Source organism: Pyrgilauda ruficollis, unplaced genomic scaffold (genome assembly GCF_017590135.1).
Source record: "Pyrgilauda ruficollis isolate IOZ18807 unplaced genomic scaffold, ASM1759013v1 scaffold4, whole genome shotgun sequence".
NCBI lineage: Eukaryota > Metazoa > Chordata > Aves > Passeriformes > Passeridae > Pyrgilauda > Pyrgilauda ruficollis.
In genome coordinates this window covers 17,315,738-17,338,652 of record NW_024525489.1, presented here as the reverse complement: position 1 = coordinate 17,338,652, position 22,915 = coordinate 17,315,738, and the positions used below count along the sequence as shown (strand labels likewise).

The window sequence follows — 22,915 nt, the reverse complement described above, 5'->3', positions numbered from 1 at the left end:
GAACTATGAGAAGAATTCACCTGTGAAAAACCAATCACATGTGGATTTACTGGCCTATAATTTTGGAGAGAGAATGTTGCTTATTTCTTGGGTGCTTGAGATCCTCTACCCATTGGTTCTAAGACTGAGCTCTCATCTGCTCACTGCTTCTCCTCAGCATGCACCCAGCTGAAATACTACCATATCATTTTTTCCCCTTCTGAACTTTTCCGACAAACTTCACTGTCTTGAACACTCCTCTCAACCATTCAATAGCCATTCTTAAGCTAGTTAGGGGAGTGTTTATTTTCCATCAGCATCACTGACTTCACAAAGCCATACCTTCTTGGTATCACTGGGCACAAGTGTCCTGGTTTAAATTCAGTGCAGGAGAGCAGCATCACTTACAAACGTGTATACATCACTATCAACAGGATATAATCTCATGACACAGCAACATAAAAAACATAGTTCCCTAAATTCCAGGCTCCTGGTTGATGTTTCTATAAAGATCTAATTACTGCTATTTACTCCACTTCTGCCATCTCAAAATGCCTGAAATTCTATGATAGAACTACTGGATTTCACTACAACTTCTCACTGGAGTTACTGTTCTGTTGCTTAACCTGCATATTTTAAATAAAAGTTTGGACAAACAAGGTGCTGTTGTCTTCCACACAGCAATGAGAACATTCAGGTAGCTCAGGCTTGCTGATAAAGCACTTAAGCTTCAAATTAGACAATCCTAAATATTCATGCATGTCTTACCCACAGAAACTTAAGTGGCAGATTTTAGAGTTAGTCATGACTGACTGACTACTTTTCTCACCCTCCTAACAACAGCAAATCAATGGGAATGGATTATTATAATTTGTCTCACCTTCGCATGTTCGGCCATCTGCAGACACAGAAAAGCCCCGCTCACATATGCACTGGTAGGAGCCATCCGTGTTTAGACACTCTCCGTGTGGTGAGCAGAGGTCAGATCTCTCACATTCATTGATATCTGAAAGCACAGAGACATTCAGAGCTTTGCATATCATCACAGCCTTTATATTAAGCCTAAGTTCAATTAATCTTAAAAGCAGCTTTATTTCCACTGGCTATGTAAATAGTTGTGTGAATGGCTCATCTCCCAGAGCAACCAAAAATCCTGGGATCATTCTTAAACTCTGTATAGATATCAATATGTTCTGCTGCATCTTACTCTTGCTACATCACTCTGTGATGAGGATGCACAGAGAGTGATTTGTGGGAAATCAGCATAAGCTCCACCCTAGCCAACATTTCTTCTGTGTTAGAGGTATTCTCAGCCTCAGCTCACTGCTTTCTGATGGCTGCACACTGGTCAACTTGGGCATCTGACTCCACATGTTACTAGCAGGTTTGGAGCTGCATCTTTCCCAGAAGGCTGATTTTACATAATTTAAAGCCAAATGCTCTTTCTTGCTGATGGGGAGTGGGAATGATCCCAAAAGATTACTATATAAGAGCTTATCATAGTCTCTTTTTTTTTTCATTCTATTTTTAACTTAGAAAGTGTTTTTCGAACTTGTGAATCTGAAAAACAAGTATTTCCTTTTGATTGATGTCTCATGTTAGCAACCAAATCTGCCCTCAGAACTTAAGGACTTTATTATTTCATTAAGGTACTACCAATTCTATATAAATTACCATTCATGTTGTAATTGTACTTCTGTATTTTTTGCTTTACAAAAACCCATTAAGAAGCATTCAGTACCAGGCTGAGACCAAAGACAAATTTACAAACAAAACTGACCCATGAGGCTTATTCATCCCTTATCCAAACACTAGAATTTCTCATTCTTAACTGTACCTTTTGCTGCTTACAGCCATCCAGAATGTATCAAAGTAGCCAGCAATTTTGATATACTAGAGAAATTATGATTTCAATATCATCGTCTCAAGACCATGACATCCACTATAGAATTTTCTCTAGCTACAAACTGATTCTAGCCTGCATGAAAACCTTCCAATCAGTGTCATGGCCATAAGAGGAAAGAAAAGAGGCAGCAGCTCGGGGAAGTTCTATCTGCATGAGGTGCCTAAGGAAAACTAAGTGCACTGTGCTGAACATGACACCTACATGTATAAAGCTTTCTCTGAATTCATAGCAAGTGCAAACCATCAACTACTTCCCGAAGCCCTCTGAAAGTTGGGAATGGTGGGAGATCAGCAATGACAAGGACAGTATTGTACCTTCTCATAGTGTACTCAAGACTCAGCTATCTCAAAACTGCCAGAAAAATACTGAAAACTGAAACAGCTGATTACACAAGGTAGAATGATGTATTAAAAGACAGGAAAACAAAATCACCAGTGTTCGGGAAATTGAGTATAATACCTCTGAAAGAGCAAACTGCAGTTTCTCGTATTTTGGAGTCTTTTCAACTTTCTCCTTACCAAAATGCATATCCCTAACTTCTAGTCTAGTCCAGATTCAACTTGCAGACACTGCACCCTGTGATAAATTTGCCAGTTTAATTCAATAGCTCTCTGTTTGCACTGTCTGTCCCTTAGCTGGCTCATAAGTGCTTTCAGTTTTGTTATATTTATCCATTTAAAATATGAGGCATATATTTACTACTTTAGATGGCAAAGTGAAGAGATTAGAGGGGTATCAAAGCTGCCATTGATTTCAACTTGTGGTCAATTCTCTTTTATCTGCTGAAGCAAGGTCTAATACAGCACTTTTGTATGCTGAATGCAACATTTTCTGAATTAGAAAGCAGTCACATAGAATACTGAGAACTTTTACAGGGGATTTAGTGTTTGTTGCAGAAGATCTTCAATGTGGATGAGCTGCAATCCAGTTTCTTAGCTCAAGTCTAAACTGTGCATAAGCGAGCAGCGAAAGCAAAGTCCAGTCCAGTGTTCTGGTCCTTCAGCCATTTAGAACATGAACATGTTATATCACTTTCCAGCTCTAATACCATGGTTTCTGTCTCACAAAAATGGCAGGCAAAAGTGATGAGGCATGCCTGGGTGTAGTGCCAACATGAAGATGGGATTGTTCAGAACTAAAACCGGGAAGTGTTTTCCTGGGTTTGGCAATGCTGACTCAGTTCAGATAACACATTCTCTTCCTCCCCACCCGTCCTTCACAAAGTACTGCAAGTGTTTTGTAGAGGCAATATCTAATGCGACTTGATGCTAACAATGCAGCTCTTGTTACAGCTCTGATTCACAACACATAGAATGTTCTGTCAAAATAAATGTTTCCAGGTTTTGGGAAAAAAGCAGCACTGCATCTCTGTTAGTTCTAACACAGATTCTCTTTCAAATTATGAAGGCTGAGACTTCAGCCTCTTGAAATAATTTCTCCATATGTATTTACAGAGAGAAGAGAATGAATGAGAATAGAAAATAAGAAGAGTAAGAAAGTACTACAAATGATAAATGAGTTTCTCTTCCTTAGCATGATCTGTGACTATCACAAGTTACACTTACAAACCTGCACATTTATAATAAAGATCCAGGTATTTTTGACACCTATTTCATACCTTGACATCCCCTATTCGCTATCTGCTGGAAACCATCTGGACAAGTGCATTTGTAAGACCCTTCAGTATTTATGCAGCTTCCTCTTAGGCAAACATTGCTGTCTTGAAGGCATTCATCAACATCTGAAATAAAAAGGCAACCGAATTATCAGATGATGTCAAAACTGATGAAACTTTTAATAGTTTCAACATAACTTGAAGCAACTGTGTGCATGCATGGAAAACAAGTTTACTACGCTTTAGGATTCTTTGTTATTTTCCTTTCATCATGTCATCAAACTTCTCATATTTCTAGAGGGCTTTGAAATTTGAGTTTGTATGTGATTTATTCCTAGCAAATGTTACTCATCTGCCATCTGCATCTATCACAAAAGCACATCATAACAGTAATGCAGTTAAAAAGAAATCCAAGCTGCACATTTAGAAGACAGACACAAAAGATACCTACTAATGCAAATTTAAAATAGTCTTCTTTGGACACATTTAAACCTCCACATAGAAACCCCTGAGCTGAAGTGACCTGACTCAAGTGTGCCCCTGAGAGCAGGCAAGTCCAAGCACAGCTGGTGTGTCACACCAGCCAGGACGTGCCTGGGGAGACTGCTCACACCACAGCCCCGTGGGACAGGGACCACACTATGGGCCCTCCTGTGCTGATGGGTGGCTTTTCATGCAGCTCACCAGATGCAACACAGCCATTTCAGGCTTTTAGCAGCTGGGTCATGCAGCTGAATGGCTGCTTTTGCACATAAATCCAGCCCCAAATCCAGCTCCAGAGTCCAGGCACACAGGATCTTGTTTCCCAGCTGCCCATACACCATGTTCAGGATCAAGCCTTAGCCTGTACACTCTGCCCTAGTGGCTCGATATCCATGGGATAAACAGCTGACACACAGCAGGGAAAGTTTCAGGATACGAACTAGACACGAGATAATGAAATATTTCAAGAACAGGATGCTGGCATTGTCTCCACCTAAAGTCTTTTCTTCCCGTTGTCTTTCAAAGGACTTAAAGACAGCCCAGTGGAGGAAACAGAGTACAGCTACTACGGGTACAGGATTAAGTCAGCATGTGCCGACATTCCAGTGATATTATACAGTTTTGGTTTCACTGCAGCTAAAGATCACAAGGTATTTGGTGCCTGTGCTTCTAAGTTTTAAAAGCAAACAGAAAGTGAGAGCTGAATTTAAAAAACTGTCTCATAAGCAACTTCCCTTAGCCTCCACAGAGCCCTACCTAATAATCTACCCAGTCTATTGCTTTGATAGTGTAGTTAGCTTCCTTTGAAAAACAGTAATCAAAGACTTTTCCCAGTACCTTTGATTAATCTGAATTCTTAAGTGTGGATTTTAGTTGATTAGAATTGTAACTTTTTCTTGTGCTGCAGGAATGAATAGCAATTGTAATTAAAAAGAGGACATGACCTCATTTCTACATGTGTCTTTGGAAGTACACGCTATATCATTCTCCTTGGGATTTAATTTATTTAATAAAAGTAAGAAATAGGGATAGCTTTCTTATACAAATGAATGCTATTGAAGATAAAATTGCACTTAATGTTGACAAAGTTGTGACCTTTAGATAACCACATGTTTTATAACCATTTTCAACTGCGAAATAAACTGTGGCTTATTTAAAAAGCAATTAATTTTGGCTAGGAGCATGAGAAAAATTAATGACTCCCTTGTGCTAAGTTAATGCCAAGTCTCACAACAAGAAGGTGAACTTTTGCCAAATTGAGTAAAAATGCATTATTCTCCATATAGGATGCAAACCTCCCTCTCTCTGATGCAACTCTTCATAGACTCAATGAGTGCTGCATGAGAATCCTCCGAAAAATCAGAGGCAGTAACTCATGCTTGAGGCATTCAATGCTTTTTACCACCCTTTACATATGTATGTCTTGAACATTTTGGCTAGCAAAATCTCAGAAAGCTCTAGGAGAACACTGGACACTTATGCTTCAGACTTCCTCCCAGTAACGCAGGATCTTTGAGATGCCCAGCCTGTATGTAAGTCCCGCTGGAGCATATTCCCACTCCCTGTTGGTTAAGACAAGGCCTCACAGGTGCCCTCACACTTTGTGCTTCCTCTTATTCAGGGCAACAATGAGCAGAAAGTCTCAATGTCACTTCATCTCAAGAACAAGATGCTGAATGACAGACTAATGCAGAAGATAAACATGCATGTGGGTGTGTACCTTAAAGATATACTGCACGTATGCTTCTATACATCGATATATACAAGTTACTTGCAAATAACTTTTATTCTTAGACAAGTAAAACACTGCACAAGGGCTTCCAGACCAAAACTTCAGCCAGTGAGTTGCAAAAAGCACAGCTGAAAATGAGCACACCGTAATTCTGCTGAATTCTGCAACACCCCTAGAAGTTTGCCCAAGTTATAATGATCAAACCAGCAAAATGCTTCTTGCATGCAACATCTGTAAGAAAACATCTGCACCAGAAGAAAACTTAATTAAACAAACATATTTCTTGCAAGTGGCTTGCTAATCACATTTGTTTTACATACATCATACATTTTTTGGGTATCCTCTGATGTGACAAATGTCCATACCTGGGGCTTTTTGAGAAACTGGACAAAATTTGAACCACTTTGTTCTTTCCAGGCAATTGTGCTGTGCTATGCTCACAGTTTTTGTCATCTCTTTTCTGTTTTCTCTGTGAAGGGTTATAAAACATTGAGGTAAATAGGCTAATCCAAAAATCAGAGGCCATTATGTGGAGAAACACTGAATGTCTTCTTAAGGTGATTTTCTCTTTACTTTCCAAGATGCAAAAATCAGTCTACAATATCCTGTACTTCAGAAAATTTTGAAGGGTTATAATGAAAGCACGGAAGAACTTCTTCCATTTCAAGAGATTGTTTTTGCAGGACTTGCAATATTTACAGAACTCTTCAGCGGACAAACTGTGGCTACAGAAATTAACCACTCTGTCACTGGGTGGAGAAGCTGTAAATTTGGTTGCAGATTTTAAATTAGACAAAGATCCTGGGGTAAGGGAATGGTTTTACACTTTTTCCTTGTTTGATTCAATCCCTCTTCCTTTGTCTTGAAAGTGTCTGAAACTATTTTGTCTTGAAAAACTGCCTTTGAGCAGGATCAAGAAAAAGTTAAAGCATGGACCTATTCTGACAGGCCAGGTGATGGAGAGCTCCAACAGCTACCATGACTTCTTGGGCTGTTTGGAATGTACCAAAGCAGTCTGAAGAGAAGTTTGAATCTCATCTGAAGTCTACTCAGGGCAAGTTAGAGGAGTAGGCATCAGGAACGATACCATATTATCTGTTTTGTCTTTGGGAGGCAGAAGGACCTGTGATCCATTACACCACATTTTTCTTTGATTCTTGACAGAGTATCTCTACATCTGCTGCAATTCATGAAGATCTTGAAACCAGATGAGAGCAAAATTACTTGATGCAAATTTCTAGTGCATTGCATCATCAGCCCACATTTCTTGAAGCTGATGCAAGAGATGCTGGTACTCAGCATGAATGATGAAAAGACTGTATTAAGTTCTTCCATGAACATATTCTCCAAATAGCTCAGGACCAAAGAGTATCAGTGTGCTGAGGAGATTTTATAAGATATTCTTATTCTTTGTTGATGAGAACTTTAAGAGATGCTGTCACTCGTGGAATGTGGACAATCCATTATAATCACTTCTGACAGAGTCTGTTACAAGTTTGTCTTGAGAAAACAGCATTTGGTTAGCCCAGGGGGAACTGCTCTTCTGCCTGCATCACTTGAAGAGGAGAATTCCTGACCTACTGCTGTGAGGGAGAAGGTGAGGACTCCCAGGTGCTGTGTGGAGGATAACCTAGCAGCAGAACACCATCTGATAGAACAGCAGGAAGAAGCTTTATCTTGCAAGGTATCAGCAGTTAAAGCACACCAGAGACCAAAAAGCTTTTATGAGCTAATGCCACATGTACAGTGAGACCTTAACAAAGAGCTACTTCTCACTGCTAGTGTGAGATAGAAAGCAATTGAGGTGGAATCTTTCCTGGAGCTTGCTAGTAAGTAATCTTGCATTCTCAAGGTGACCATGAGTAGTGCAGCAGATGTACCATATCAGATGGTATAGCCAAAAACAGAGAAGAGGCAGTAGCTTTGAAATGCTTCATTAGAAAAAAAATATCAGTTTGCCAATTACTGGACAATTGAATTGTTTCACTTGAGCGATAAGAAAATATTTTTTCTCTATAACACAGCATTTCTTTCACATCTTTCACTTCTTACTTTTGTTTTTGCAAGCTCAGTACCTAGACTGTATTTTGAGGCAGTGCAAGCTGCAAGCTCCAGTAGATCCTGCTGGAACTTGTCATCTATGAAATACTTTCTCTTGCCAGTGCACATGTGTGATTGTGGTGGCTGGCTGCAAGTTCCCAAAACCAGCTGGAGAAGAAGTTTTAACTAGCAGCCCCCCACGAGAATAGCATATACTGGCAGAAGTTTTTGTAATACAGAGCCTCTGTGTCAGAACTTAAACAACAAGGTTTGGAAAGGCTGACTTGTTCTCAGTAATAATATCAACTGGTCTTCCAATCTTACCGTTGGAAGCACATGTCCTAAGTTTTTGTATGTGGAAAGATGACAGGGACTGTTTCTGAGAATCCATAAAATATGTGGCTGTGTTGGTGGGAACAAATGATTGGCAGTGTAGAGAAAGAAAGAGAGGCAACATATATTTCTTCTCCATTCTTAAAAGAGTTCACACCTATAGCTGAAATACTCAAGATCTTATTGAAAAAAATTAGTCAGTAGCTGAAGTCCCTAAGCTTACCTTCACACTGATCTCCAGCAGATGACAATGCGTAGCCTTGGCTGCAGATACATCTGAAAGATCCCTCTGTGTTCCTGCAGCGTCCATTCGTACAGACCGATCGCTGCTGGCATTCGTTAATATCTGCAGAGACAGTGAAACGGGTAAACATCTGAAAATACCAATTACTCATCAAATGGTACAAAGATCAAGTCTGAACAAAACAGCAAAGCACAGTATCAACATCCAGTACTGCTTAACTTGCTTGTATTTATTAAATACAGACAGTCAATGCAATGCATAAAATTATATGAAACTGCAGACCATGTGTTTTCCTTGAGATGACTGTGTACAACATTCTCTCCTGTAACATCAATTTATCCCTCATACACAACTGGGTACACACAGACTCACAAATACACACACATGCTGCCTGAGAGCTGCTTTTGTTTCTGTTGTATCTGGCAGAGGTAACAAGTCAGCCGCTTCAGTGAATCAGCAAAACCCACAAAATACTTTCCAGCAGGATCACCACCTTTTAACAGGGTGTGGTTTTCAGATGCACACTGACAGGCTAATCCCCTATTAAGTTAAGGCTCTTTAAAATTCTTGCCTTGTAGCAGTATTAATCATCTAACTGTGGGGAAATGTCTCTTTGCTTCCACAACACTGCTAATCCCTCTGCGCTTCATTTCTCATAAACTGGGGTCAGCCTGAGCTAACAGATGGATTTGAACATCAAACTTAAATTTTCCTATGGAAAACTCAAAGTATTGGAGGGGAGTGGCACTTTGAATTCAGAACATAGCACATGCCTTGTTTGAGCTAGGAAGCCTATTTTCCCTCTGTTATTTGTAAAATATTCATTAAGAAGCAGTATTTGAATTGACATGGCAAGTTCTTGGTCACTTCTAGCATTTTGGCACAGCTGGATGTCTTTCTGGAAATACACTTCAATTTAAACAGGAGAATGTTACTCAATGAGGTTTTTCAGGTCTGTGTTATGGCTGAACAGTCTGACCCTTTAAGTAACGGTTCCTTGCAACCACAGAAGTTTAGAATTTAAGGATCACTGAAATCTGTGGGGCTCCGTGAAGCAGCTGGGCATGTGTACGGGTCCTTACTTTAGAAGGGTGCACTTTAAGAAGAACAGTCTGCACATGCCAGCTCAGCTTGGCAAGGGCTCTTTTCCATGAAAGGCTCAGAGGAAGCAGTCAAATTTTGTCTACATATTTTCCCCAAGATCAGTCTGCTGTGTGTCCTGAACAGCACATTTAACTCACTCAAGACACTTAACTTACACTGATGTTTTGTTTCAAACTTCCTGACAAACTTATATGAACGATCATTTAGTTTTACTGTATTATTTTTAGCACTCAGAAGTCTGAAAGTGTTTGGTGCTGTACAGAGACACTTAGGGAAGGCTGAGGGAAAGGAAAAAGAAGGAAATCCAACATCTGACAAGAAACATGTAGGTTTCTGTGCACTTCCACAGCCTGGAGACACTGTCCCAGATTTACACCATTAGGGAAAAGTTTCAAGTACCCTCTAATTAAGGAGAGGAATAGTCATATCTCCTATACATGCTCTAGGTTCTCCCTCAGACTACTTCACTCTAACTTCAGACCTAATTTTGTTCCACTGGAGCAGTCCTGATGGGAATTTTAGATGCAGAAGAAATGTGGAAACTGACACTTTGGAGGTACAGGAACAGTTCCTAGGAATACACCACCAAGCTCTCACTCTCTCAGTGTACTGCTGGAAATACAGAGACACCAGTGCAGGCAGGGTTAACTGCTCAGGGGTAACTGACACTGCTGGGCTCCAAAGGGGAGCAGCCTAGGTTTTTTGATTCCACTCACCCACATGGTAGGAAAAAAAAAAAAAAAAGATAGAAAGAAAAGCAAAAGCCACTGTCCTTAAACCTCTGAAATGCCAGATATGCCACGGATTGTGCAAAAATTCCAGTTTAGCAATATAGATATTACTACATGTTCTTGACTGGCCTTATAACACATGTCAAAATCTACAATGTGATCACAGAAACCATAAAATGGAAATACACATTCTTACATTTCTGTGTTTTTAGCATCAGAATTGTACATTTAAAAGCAAGATTAAAAAAAAAAGAAAAATATTACCTAAAAGGTAAAGGCAACCTTATGAATTTTAATAATATTCTTTCTTACCTTCACACTGATCCTTTGATGCAGAGAGTTTGAAACCCTGGGCACAAAAACACCTGAAGGATCCCTCTGTATTTTCACAACGTCCATTTGTACAGTGATTGCCATACTGACATTCATTTATATCTGTGAATAGAAAGAAAGAAATCAACTAGGGTACAACCACATTTCAGTTGAGCCTGGGAATATATTCAAATTACATAACAAGCATGATTATTATTCCTGAAGAATTTATTTCAATGGGATTTTAGCACTTCATGCAGGTGCCTTTGTAAGGCTACTCTACATACTCATCAAGGAACTTAACTGGATTATGCAAAATCTCTCTTCCTAGTCACAAACCATCCTTTCTTTAGAAGGACTTGAAAGCAGCTTTTATTTCCTATAAGCTATCCCATAGACATCTATTTTCATCCTTCTCTGAAAGTATTAATTAGATGGGCCACTTTCTTAGCCAACATGAAAATTGCTGTGTTGCTACTTCACAGTGATTTTCAAGAATTTCTTCTGAATGCAATTTGTATAAATCAACAAAGCAAAAAGCAAACAAAAATAAAATAAGAAACATACTTTGCTATAAATCCAGACAGAATTAATTCTGTATTCTAAAATAACAATTACTGGTCTTCTTCTCACAGTGGTTTTCAAAGAAAAAAAAAATCTAGTATTCTGATTTTATTTCTTTATTTCAGGGTTGCAGTAGTCAGCACATGTCCTTGTTTTATGGAAAAATGCTGTATTTTTTTAGCTTCACTGGTGCAGGAAAATAACTACCCTTTGTTTGTTTTCATGTGCCAGAAATCATATCACTCCCTATTATCCTGTCTTTTGCCACCACAAAGCACACAAAACCCATCAGCATAAAAAAGTGCTAATTATTTGAGGCACTTGAGCCATTTAGACAGCTGTAGCACAGGGAGAGGTGGAAGATCAGACATCTTTAGACCATCATCACAACCCTTATTAGCTATTGTGAATGTGTGCAGTAACCATTTTCTTCACATGTATTTAGGGGCATGGCTCTTTGCAAGCTCCTGTACCACCTGCCTTTGGCAAAGCCCATCTTTCCCCCAGACACAAACGAAATCACCTTTATCATCCACATTCCCTACAACTCTCAGTTCCTCACTTGAGCCTCTAGCTCTGTAAATAAGATGTCCTGCTGCAGCCTGGCCAAGCAGAAGAAGTGACAACCCTGCAGGGATGACAGCCCAGTTCCACAGGTGCTGTGCTATGGCATTCAGTAGGTGTTACTCCTTATTCCTTTCTCCAAGGCTTATTTCCCACCTCACTACTGTTGCAAAATGTGCTTGCCCTACAAAACACAATCTTTGCTCTCAATGTACATGATCAATGCTCTAACTGGAGAATCTGTTCAAACACGGAGAACCCAATTCAAGCACACAAATTTCCAACCAAACAACAAAAGTGCTTCTTACAGATTCACTTTGTCTCCAAACTGCTTGACAAAGAAACCTGGAATACTATTTCTGATTTTTGGATGGGTCTCAAAGATCAAGAGACATCCCCATAAAGCCAGGACAAAAGCCAAGAACAGAACTTAAATTTTCTGAGATGAAATCCAGAGTTATAACTGATTCTGTTGGTGCTCCCTACAGTAGGGCTAGAGGTATTTGGATTAGCTCTGCTTATCTCTGTATTAGTTCTGGTATCTTCTAATGGGATCCTTAAAACTGTACAAGCTGAATATTGATAGTTAACCATGCAGCTTCAAAATCCACCACAGTGATAACCATGAGGATGAAGTGATCTAGAAAGTTTTGTCAACCTATTTTTAAAATTTGTTCATCAATACACAGAAGTGTGCTTTAGCTACATCATGATATCTGACTTTATTTGAATGTGAAAATGTGCAGAGAGCAAAATGGAATAAAAATTAATCAGTGGTTGAAAGTAAACTTAAAAACCAATTAATTATTTCAAATATTCCCTGTAAAACACAAATGCACTGAGGAACCTGGGACAGTGGCAATTTCAAGACAATGAGGAGGCAGGCTGTGCAGGTGTCCTTTACCATTTCTTCCAACATGCATTGAACATTAAACACCTCAACTCCAGTTAAATGTAGTCTACCCAGGTTTGAAGTGAACTGATTACTTGGCTTAATGAAACAGAAATAGCTATGTTCCTGGCTTTAAACCCTGGAAGATTACAATATAAATGACATCAAAGATCTATCTGTAGGATTGTTACACTAGATTTTCTACAGCATGAAGTACAGGCAGAGGAATGAAGTGAGGTAAAAAAATACAGAAAACAGCACTGTGGAAAAGCAGAAGAGCTGCAACTGATCTAAAGTAACAGGAGAAAGAAATGAATTTATGGAACAATGGATTTAAATACCCTTCACAGAGAATGGGAAATATTTTCCTTTCTGGTGTTAAATACACCAGAACTGTTGCAGAACTACAGATTTAAGAAAAATTGTCTGCATTACATTTTCTAAAATATGTATGGCTCATTTCCAACATGATGTAAGCCTAGGATAAACAAAAAATGTACTGATCACATCACTAATGAAGTGAGTAAGAGTGCCTAGGATTAGAACATTTCATAAAACAAAGGAAAAAAGGGAAGCTGCATGCAGTAATACTAGGAAAAAAATTATCACTTTAAACCAAGACATATTCCTTACATTATTTAATTCTGAGCAAAGAACTGACTTCTCTCATTTCCCTCCTATTAACCTGGTTAGCAAGAATGAAACAACTGAAAGTTATGTCAGGGAGTTTTCAACCAGGCTATTTTCACAAATAGGTATAGAAATAAAGCTTAATATTGGGAAAGAAGGCAAAATTAGGCCAACATTTTTGCAAAAAAAAAAAAAAAAAAAAAAAAAAAAAAAAAAAAAAAGAAAAAAGAAAAAAGAAAAAAAAGAGGAGTTAAGTAAGAGAGTTCTAACAGAGTACACATGCCATGTTCTTTGCAAGGGCATCACAAATCCAGGCAGGTGGGAAGGAACGAAACAAAGATCAATGTGGAGTAATTTGTGTAATTAATTTGTTGTAAACATTGTGTAGCTTGTTACAACTCCATTAAAATCCATGAAATTACCTGAGAAATACATTCCTCCACAGTAAGTCAAATGACAAGGCCAAATATGCAGCTATGACATGGCAGACCTGTTCAAACAGTATGACTTCAGAAAATAGGGTAGTTGAAAACGGTGTAATCTGCACAGCAAATTGGTGCTGAAGTTCTGACAGCCACACCATTGCTTCACTGCAGCTTGGCTCTAATCCTGATCCAAAGATCAGCACCACACTTGCAGCTGGAGCACGGCAGATCCCAGCCACCAGGGCTGTTTCAACCAAACCCTGCTCTTAGACTGCTTTGTGAGCTGAATCACAGAACTGGGAGCCCTTGCAGAGTAAGCCATGGCAGTACACTGACAATGTGCCCTACAACAGTAATGCAAACACCCTCTGTGTAGGTTATCGTACACCTGTTTAGGTAACATGGCTATTCCAACAATCACAAATTATAGGGCATGTGTTACATGGAGTGGGCAGGAATATTCACAACCAATAGCAGATCCTTCACAACTGATGCTAAATTTAAGTTTCTGGTAGTGTCCCAAAAAGTGGCACTCAAAACTGCAAAAGATTATTTCCTTTTGCACAATGGATTAGTTTGCTCTTTCTTACCTCAATTTCAAATAGTCAAAACTAGTTTTGAAAAAAAACAATTAATCTAACATTTTCAAGCAAATCAACAAAAGTAAAATGTGAGAAATCTGTCTTAAATCCCTAATCTAAAGTTACACAAGGGGCTTTAGGATATGCTAGAAGTACAGATAATAAAGGAGTTTAATTAACATGCTCCGTTAGCCAAGTCCCATTATTCCACTGAAAAACCTGAGTCACACTGATGTATTAGCAGTCACTTGTCTTTCCATTTCCAAACAACAGCCTACTAATATTTCACTGACAACGCATCCCCTTTTTGTTCCGTATTTTCTATTTCAAGAATTTTGTTTTGTAATTATATAATTTGTAATCTAGATTCAGTGCTCATTTATCTACAGTAAAACAAGATTTCCTCTTATGTACTGTGTCTGAGAACACAAAGTAATTTCAAAAATCTCATATTTTCAGTTATTCTTGAATGAAATGGGGACCCAGGGCACAGAACTGTCATCAGGTCACTACACTGATTGAATATGAAATACAGTACCTCCGAACAAGAACTACAACCAGAGAGACAAAGAGTACCAAACATACCATGGCACTGTCCGTTCCAGCCTCTGAAGCCCACTCTGCAAGGAATACACTGGTAAGAGCCAGGAGCATTAAGGCACTGTGCATCTGGACAGGTCGTTGGAGTCAGGCACTCATCGATGTCTTCAAAAGAGAAGATAAAAGGAAATACTGGTCAAAGCCATAGTAGAACACTGAACAATAATCTGGTTACTCTGACTCTCGTCCTGTTATACTAAAGCATTTAAGGAGTTGTGTAATTTATCTGGTAGAGACACAGGAAAGAACAAGTTCACTCAGATTTGTACCAGCAACGGGGCATCTCTGAGAAATATACTATATACACACACTGATATATGTGTATTATGTAGCTCATAATACACACAACTGAATTCTCTGTTATACTAAAAATCTTTGGTAGGTCTTCCAGAACATACAGCATATCAGGTATCTGGCTACCACAGGTAAAAATAACTTTCCTCATGTTTACCATATTGAAGCGCCTGAGATTCTTCCTGTAGTAAGACTTTGGCAGTTCATTGGAATGACAGTAAAATTGTAACTCTGGCTTCCAAAAGCAAAGCACAATTTGGTATTCTCCAATGCTGTAGAGTTATTCAGCATGCAAGTGCTACGGGGACTAAAAACACAATTGTGTGAATGAGACTCAAAGATGTTTACATGGAATAAGGAGATAATTTTATCTGAAAGAAGGCACAAGGCACATCCCTGGGGCTGGCAATGTTTAGGGTGAGAGAGGGACTTTCTGCATCAGGTAAGGTCCTACATTGCCCATGATAAGAAGAGATAGGTCCTGAAAAAGTCATGGAACTCATGTTCAGGGTCTTAGCAAGAACAACTTCTTATCCTGCCCCAAGGAAACCCAGAATACATCCAACATATGCAATCTAGAGGTGACTGCACACAAAAGACAACATTCAAAGACAAGTTGCTGTTAAGTGACCAATGATCAGAACATACTGGAATTAAAACTGTGTAGGCAGCCTCCTTGCAGTCTGCTTGCATGTGTGAGATCACTTTATAACAGGGTATTTAATTACATAATAATTATAATCTTTCCCATTAAATACTTTCTTCATGCAGTGCACAGAACTAATTAAATTGTCAGTCACCTCTAAACTCAAGCTTCCATCCTTTTCCTGCCCCAGGCCTAGCAGTTTTGTCTTCTGCAATTAAGGACTGCTACCATGAGCACAGATCATAGGGAAGGAATTCACTCCTAGCTCTGATAACAAGCTCACAGAACTCAAGGAGCTCCCAACACTTGCAATTTAACTGCAAGTTAAATGCTCCAAGCTTGAGAGAATTGAACATCCCAGCTCCAAACAACTCACTGGATGTAGGCAAATCACAATTTTTCATAGAATCACAATTGTCCAACTTAGAATGCTTTCTCGTAAAAACACCAACAGGCTTCTTCAGCTGCTACAATGCAGACCTGCAAGTTTCTCATGAAACTACTGTGGGAATTTATTTTTTACTTAATTAACAAAGAAAATGACACTTCTGTTTTAATTTCTTCTCAGAACTGTCTGGACTGTGTCTGCCTTCAAAACATAGAACTTGAATGATATACTTGGTACAGAAATTTTTAGTCAAAATAAAGTCTAAATGTGGCAAAGTGTAAAAAAAAATCACAAGAAGATTCTATAAGAATTCTTCATCCTATGCAATGATGTCCAGCTATGACTACAACACTGTTCTACACAAACAACAGAATCTATAACAACACATATGCACTCTACATTCCCCTGGCTAGGCCTGTGGCAGAGCTTGTGTGAGTACAGCTTGAAGGCAGAATGAGGAAGGGGCAAGGAACTGCAAGTGAACTGTGAGTATTGTGCAGCTTGGAGGATTCTTGCCTTTGTTTTTGAACAGTGGAGGGGGTGGAAGGAAGTTTTTCATGAAATCAGAAATCTGTCAGTGGAGTGATGACACAGTGAAATAATTCCCCCAATGTGTGATTTCCTTGGTTTGATGGATTAATGTAGGAGGTTTTTCCTCTTAAGCAACCTTAAACAACTTTCAACAGAGAATCTCGTTTCAGAAATTACATTTTGTTAAGTTAAATTACAGAGGACTACCACCACACTATTTAAAATACAAGTTAATAACAAATTTGATGTAGTGTAATAGTCTGATTTCTAGCCTAATTGAATTACAGATTCCATAGTCACAGAGAAGAGTTACAAAGACTAGTTGTAAAAGTGGAATCTGTGAAACATTTAAATAAATTAAAAAAAAAAAAATTGAAAGAAGACTCTTTTAGCATTGTTCAGAGCAGCAAATATATCCATGGCAGCTTTAAGCTGCTTATTTGCCAGGCAACCTAACATGTCAGCCACTTTATTCTGTCCTATGTAACTTAGACTAAAGCATAAACAAAATCATGTTTAAAATGAAATGATTTCTTGGGGTTTTTAGTTCACCATTCAAGTTGAAAATGAAAAAAATACCAGGAAAAAAGACCAAAATATACACTAAAAAGTAAGCTGAAGCTTTGAAGGTCAGATGTGCTAGGATCTCCTGCAACATGAAATATCTGCTTGATACCGATATTAAAAAAGTCAACCTATCATTTGCTACCTGATAGAATATAGGGAAAATTAACTTTTATTATTCTTTTTTTACAAAAACTTGGCAAGCAGGTAAGGACTAACAATGAAGTTAGTGATTCCATGGCAAGAGATGATAAAATGGCTGTTCCAAGATGGTTCTGTACACAGTGGGGGCACTCCTTTGCAGCACCTTAAATTTAAATAGCAGGAATTGAATTGCAGTTCCAGACACCAAATAATGACAAAGATTGAAGAGTACTCACAAAGGCTTCTTGTTTAAGATTGCACCCTCTGAGATTTGCCTCTTTGCAGCTGAAGCTGCAATGCAAAGCCTCCCTTGAATAGCAGGGAACATTAATCATTCCAAACAGCAGTAGTTTGGCACTGTTTTTGTGCTATCAATAAATGGTGCTATGAAGTGCTATCAGTATCAATCACCATTGCCATTAGGGAAGAGTCCAAACCTACCTTCACATTCCCCTCTCCTGTTCATTTGGTATCCACTATCACAATATTCACATCTGTATGAACCAAGAGTGTTTATACAAAAGCCTTCTCCACAAGTGTGAGGTCTCGAACATTCATCAAAATCTGCAGATTACAAAGAGAAGAGAAGCTGCTTCACCACCAAAGTATTGAATGCTTGCATCTCCTCAAAACTCTGCTTTAACTAAACACTGAGTAGTAAGTTTGGATTTTTGAAGCTGTTTGCAAGCCACCTCACTGCTTGTAATCACAGAGAGAGTGAGTTTGAGAAACAGCCAGGGTAGAGAAGGTGGCCTGGGAGCACCCCAATGGCTGCAAACAAAATGTGTGTTGCTGCATGTATTCAGTGCCCAAGCCAGCACTAACCTAAGGCAGACCCCAACCCCTTCAGGCCGTGGGTGTTGCTTTGTGAAGTCTGTGGCTGTTTGCTGCTGTATTTAAAAATATGGTTTGTTTCAGCTCCTACTCATTGAAAGAGTGTTGAATATTTCTATCTTACACAGCAGGTGTTTTTACTAATTGGCAGTTTTCCTAAACAGTGATGTACTGAATAAATTCTTGTTTTTCCACAAACAAACATTTGGAAAAGGAATATCAGCTAACTAGGTGCTTTGCTCACCACAACACCAGGTGAGAGACAGTGAAATATACTTCCAGACATCAGCCCAGTACCACTGACATTGAGGAAAAAAAGAGTTTAAAAAGGGACTTTAGGAGGGTTTAGCTATGCTTCTTGAATAATTTTGATGCTTTTATTTTCTATAAAAATAGCTTTCTATAAAGGAGACTAGTTATTACCAACGCAGTCAGTTCCATCTTCACTGGCCATGAATCCAGCTTGGCAAATACATAGGAAACTTCCTTCTGTATTTTCACAGCGTCCAAGGGAACAGAGATGTGGTGCCTGATCACACTCATTAATATCTGTAAAAGAAATGAAAACATACAACTATAGAATAGAGTATATTGTTGTGATTCTTTTTGTGCATTCTATGCCATGCATTTGAAAAGACTGATCTTGTAATAATTTAACTATTGGAAAAGGTATATATGTTTTCTCTCAGAGATGAAAAAAAGATGCATTAAATAGGTTTGGTTGAAGAAAAATGCTCTTATTGGCTTAGAATATTGAAGAATATAGAATATTGGCTTAAGAATATTGAAGAACGTGACATGATTACAGTTCAAATCACTACACTGTGCGCAACATGAGCACTGCAAGCTGCAAGCATGGAATGTTAATAAAATTTGGATGAAATAGAGGGATTCTAAGTTGCCATTTGGCTGTGTTGCATAATTTATTTTTCAGTACTATAGTTGCACCTGACACCATGTGTTACAGCGTGAAGCTACTGAGCTTTGGTGGCATGAACATTTCATAGCATATAATCTGTAGATACAATACACCCTTTCTGATCCAAGTTACAGAGGAACCAGCATATTCTGAATGAAAAAAGATACCAATACAGCTGCTTCCAAATCTGAAACGGCTCATGTAGGACCCCTTTGTGCTCTGCCTTATGTTCATCAGAGAATCATCATCTAGAATTTACTAGGTTAAAAGGGGATGGAGACCCCACTTAGCAGATCTCCCACTGTGCTTCTGGGTTGTTTATGATGTACTTTCTCTTTTCAGTAGCAGGCTGAAAGGAATGACCTAAAAAAATGTCTGGGCTTAGTCTGCCTGCAGAGCTGGTAGCTGGGTAAATCACTGAGAAACAGGTACCAATTCATTATTTTTCCAAACAAAAGTGTATTTCTTCCTAGCAGTCTGACTTTTAGATACCTGATACACAGCTGAGAGGAGATGGTCTGCCTAATCACTTTTTCTCTCACATCACAATGGGAGACGTTTTAATTCCATTTCATTAAATTCACACTCATTTCAGAGCAGCTGGAAGGCTGTATTAGAGACTACCTAGCAAATTTTATTTGGCATTAAAAAAAAAGCCTTGTAGTTTGGAAGCATTCAACAGAGAAAAGAACGCCTGACTGCTCTGTAGAGATTTCCCCATACCAGACTCTTGATTTCAAGCATTTCATAGCACGGTTATTTCAGATTTTTGAAAGCATAATTTCATACCAATGCACTTCGTCTGCTGATCATTAAGTTTGTAGCCCTTGTAGCAGATGCAAGTGTATCCCACAGGCAAATTAACACAGTGTCCTGCTCCACAGATATCAGGATTAACTGTACATTCGTTGATTTCTAAGCAAACAAAGAAAAATTTAATGTTAAATTATTGTGCACTTACAGAGTTCAGTAAGTGCACAATACCCTGAAATCCAAGTAGAAAGCTCAGGCACGAAAACAACTGTAAATCAAGTTTGTAACTCCTGAATTTCTCTAATGGATATCTTATATGGAAGAATCTAGAAACCATCTGCATTTTTCCTAGTGACATAATCTTATGTCCCATCCAAGATCTATAAATCAGTACATAAAATTTAAAGTAAAATGAAGATAAGATAAAATAAAAAAAATACATATGGCTCAACCTTTGCATCGCACATTAAGAAAGTAACTGCAGTGAGTTCCTGATTACAGCAGGTATCCTGATTTACAGAATACTCATCTACTAATGGCTTGGATGTATTTTGGAAGATAAGGAAATTCAGATGTGGGCAGCATTGGATGCTAAATCCTTACAGCAGTTTTAGAAATTCCCTAAGGATATGCGTTACTGCAGAAAATACTAATAACTGTCTTCAGTTGCAACAAACTAAGGTTATAATGCAGTATGGAATTGTAATTCCTGAAAAAGAAGAAATTAACTGTAAAGAAGAAATGTTTATCTAGACTATTTAGAAACAGGTCACATTTAAATTTAATTAAATTTTAAAGTACAGAAGTAAGGCACTCAAAAACTTCTCAGCTTGAACTGCAGTCAGTTTTTTTAATCCTGTTTAGTATTTTGTCCTGCAAATCTTACTGCACTTTGACTTTATTATCTCTGAACAACATATTGATTTATAGCACACAGCAATTTCTAGTTACACTAATTTTCCTGAGAAAATAGAAAACAGAACATGGACAATTACCATTTTCCTTTTGTTAATGGATGTGAGCTCCCAGCAAGGTAGCTTTCTCTCCCTGTAAAGAAGCTGGGAGGCTGGCAGAAAGGGCACAGTCACAGAAGAGCTGACTTCCAAGTTCTAGTTTGATAATCACAACTATTTTAAGCTTTGTATGGGACTGAGTAATTGTAATTACAGCAACTGAAGACAGCAGTTGAATGCTTACAGAAGGACAGGATACTTTCTCTACTCTTACAGTACATTCAGGAGGATGTAACTGCAGACAGATTTGTACAAACAACTGGGTGATTTAGACCCTGTGTGCATTGCATCAACTCAAAAATACATTCCTGCATGAAGGAAAGCCATTTTGAAGAGTTCATTTTTTATTAAAGTATGTGAAATTTCTCCCTCTGAATGGAAACCTGGAAACCTCTTTGTAGGCCTAAATATTTCCACAAGAATACATCTTACAGTATTTACCAGGGTACTGCAATCAATTCAAAACCTGTGTTCATTCTAACCAATGTGAATTGTAATGCTCTCATGTATACAAATATGGTACATTCACCTTTTTGTTTCTAAATGTATAGCAAAAGAAATTTTTATGTCTTTTTGACACAGCTGTCGTTTAGACAAATTTCAGCTATGGCAGGTGCATTACTTGCATTTCTGTTATTTTCACTTCTTGATACATAGATGTAGATGAGGCAACTCTAATACACCAAAAAAAGGATGAAGCACAAACATCAAAATAATGTTTTAAAATAGATCTTACAGTAATGTCTCACCTGCTTTTTATAGAACATTCTGATCTACATCCCTCAATGAACATCGTCATGTATACTTCATGAAAACATATGTAAGACTGTCTCACAACCTGACTTGTATTCAAGAAGTATTCAGTTCTGGACTTGCCTTGCAGATCTGCAAAGAAAATCCAGAACTGAATCTGAGGTGAATGATTAATTTTATCTTCTATCCTTTACTTGTGGAAATGGATAGAAGGTACATCCTGGAAGGACCTGGTCCTGGCTCTCTTGATAGCAGCCTCATTTTTGTGCTGTTCTGCACAAATTTCTTTCTCCAGAAAATTTCACAAATTTCTTTCTCCAGAAAATTCCTCCTGTTCTACAACCATGTTCTCTTCACTATGGTAATTCAGCAACAGCACAGAACAATAGTGTCAGGAACTCAGCCATTTCACAATTTATTGCAGTTCTAAAAGAGAAGTACAATACCTGTAACTTGAGTAGGTGCAATAACTTGACTTGCACTTGAAGTAGAGACTTCGGGAGCAACTTCAACAGGCAAAGGAGGGGATGTTTTCTCAATCACTACTGTGTGACATGGAATGGAAATCAATCACATCCAAAAAACCCACCTTAAAGCATTCAAAAACCACAACCCTTAAAGAATTCACACATGAATAAGCTAGGCACTACGGACATTTTTGTTTATTCTGCTTTGACCTACAGTAGAAAAAAAACACCTGTGTAATTGGTGTTTTTGTCTTTCTACACTTGTGGAAAAAAAAACCACTGAGGTGCTAAAGAAAGCAAACACAGTCAACCCTGTGTAATTGGTGTTTTCATCTTTCTACACTTGTGGAAAAAAAACCACTGAGGTGCTAAAGAAAGCAAACACAGTCACAAAACTTTTGCAGCCAAAGTTATGCATAAATCTGCAAAGAGCCACCTAAGCATAGTTTCCTCTTGAAAGCAGTACAAGGCTTCACATCTACTGACATTAAAATTCTCACCATAATCCAGGATACCACTTCTTCTTAAAATATGTCTTTATCTCCTAAACAAGTCACCAGGCCAATGCCAACCTCTCAATTCCTCCCACTTCTGCTTCTATGATTTTTTTTGATCATGGAGAAATTGCTTTTGAAGCTCCAATCATTTTTTCATTAACCCCTGTTAGAATTGCTACTTTTCCATTCTTTTAAGAACTGTAAGCACTCTCTTATACTGAAAGAACAGATAAAATAAGTTACCTGGAAACTGTGGATGCAGGTTAATTGTTGAAATTCCAGGAGAAAGCTGAGGCTGCCCAGGCTCCAGATAAGGCTGCTTTTCTTGATCAATGGAAGCTAATTCCTAGAATGATAAAAAAAAATATAACATCCTG

At 38.4% G+C, this 22,915-nt stretch overlaps 1 protein-coding gene across 1 annotated transcript in view; it reads right to left on the bottom strand.

Annotated features, from left to right (window-relative positions):
* The window catches only part of LTBP1 (latent transforming growth factor beta binding protein 1), a 186,085-nt gene that overhangs the window by 38,734 nt on the left and 124,436 nt on the right, over positions 1–22,915 (bottom strand). The window contains exons 14-23 of the mRNA XM_041477230.1: positions 22,782–22,884; positions 22,021–22,119; positions 19,845–19,970; positions 18,560–18,685; positions 17,744–17,866; positions 14,721–14,840; positions 10,480–10,602; positions 8,312–8,434; positions 3,504–3,626; positions 860–985 (exon numbers count right to left, since the gene is read on the bottom strand). Of these exons, the coding sequence (XP_041333164.1) occupies positions 860–985; positions 3,504–3,626; positions 8,312–8,434; positions 10,480–10,602; positions 14,721–14,840; positions 17,744–17,866; positions 18,560–18,685; positions 19,845–19,970; positions 22,021–22,119; positions 22,782–22,884 (1,192 nt within the window). The remainder of the gene's footprint in view (positions 1–859; positions 986–3,503; positions 3,627–8,311; positions 8,435–10,479; positions 10,603–14,720; positions 14,841–17,743; positions 17,867–18,559; positions 18,686–19,844; positions 19,971–22,020; positions 22,120–22,781; positions 22,885–22,915) is intronic.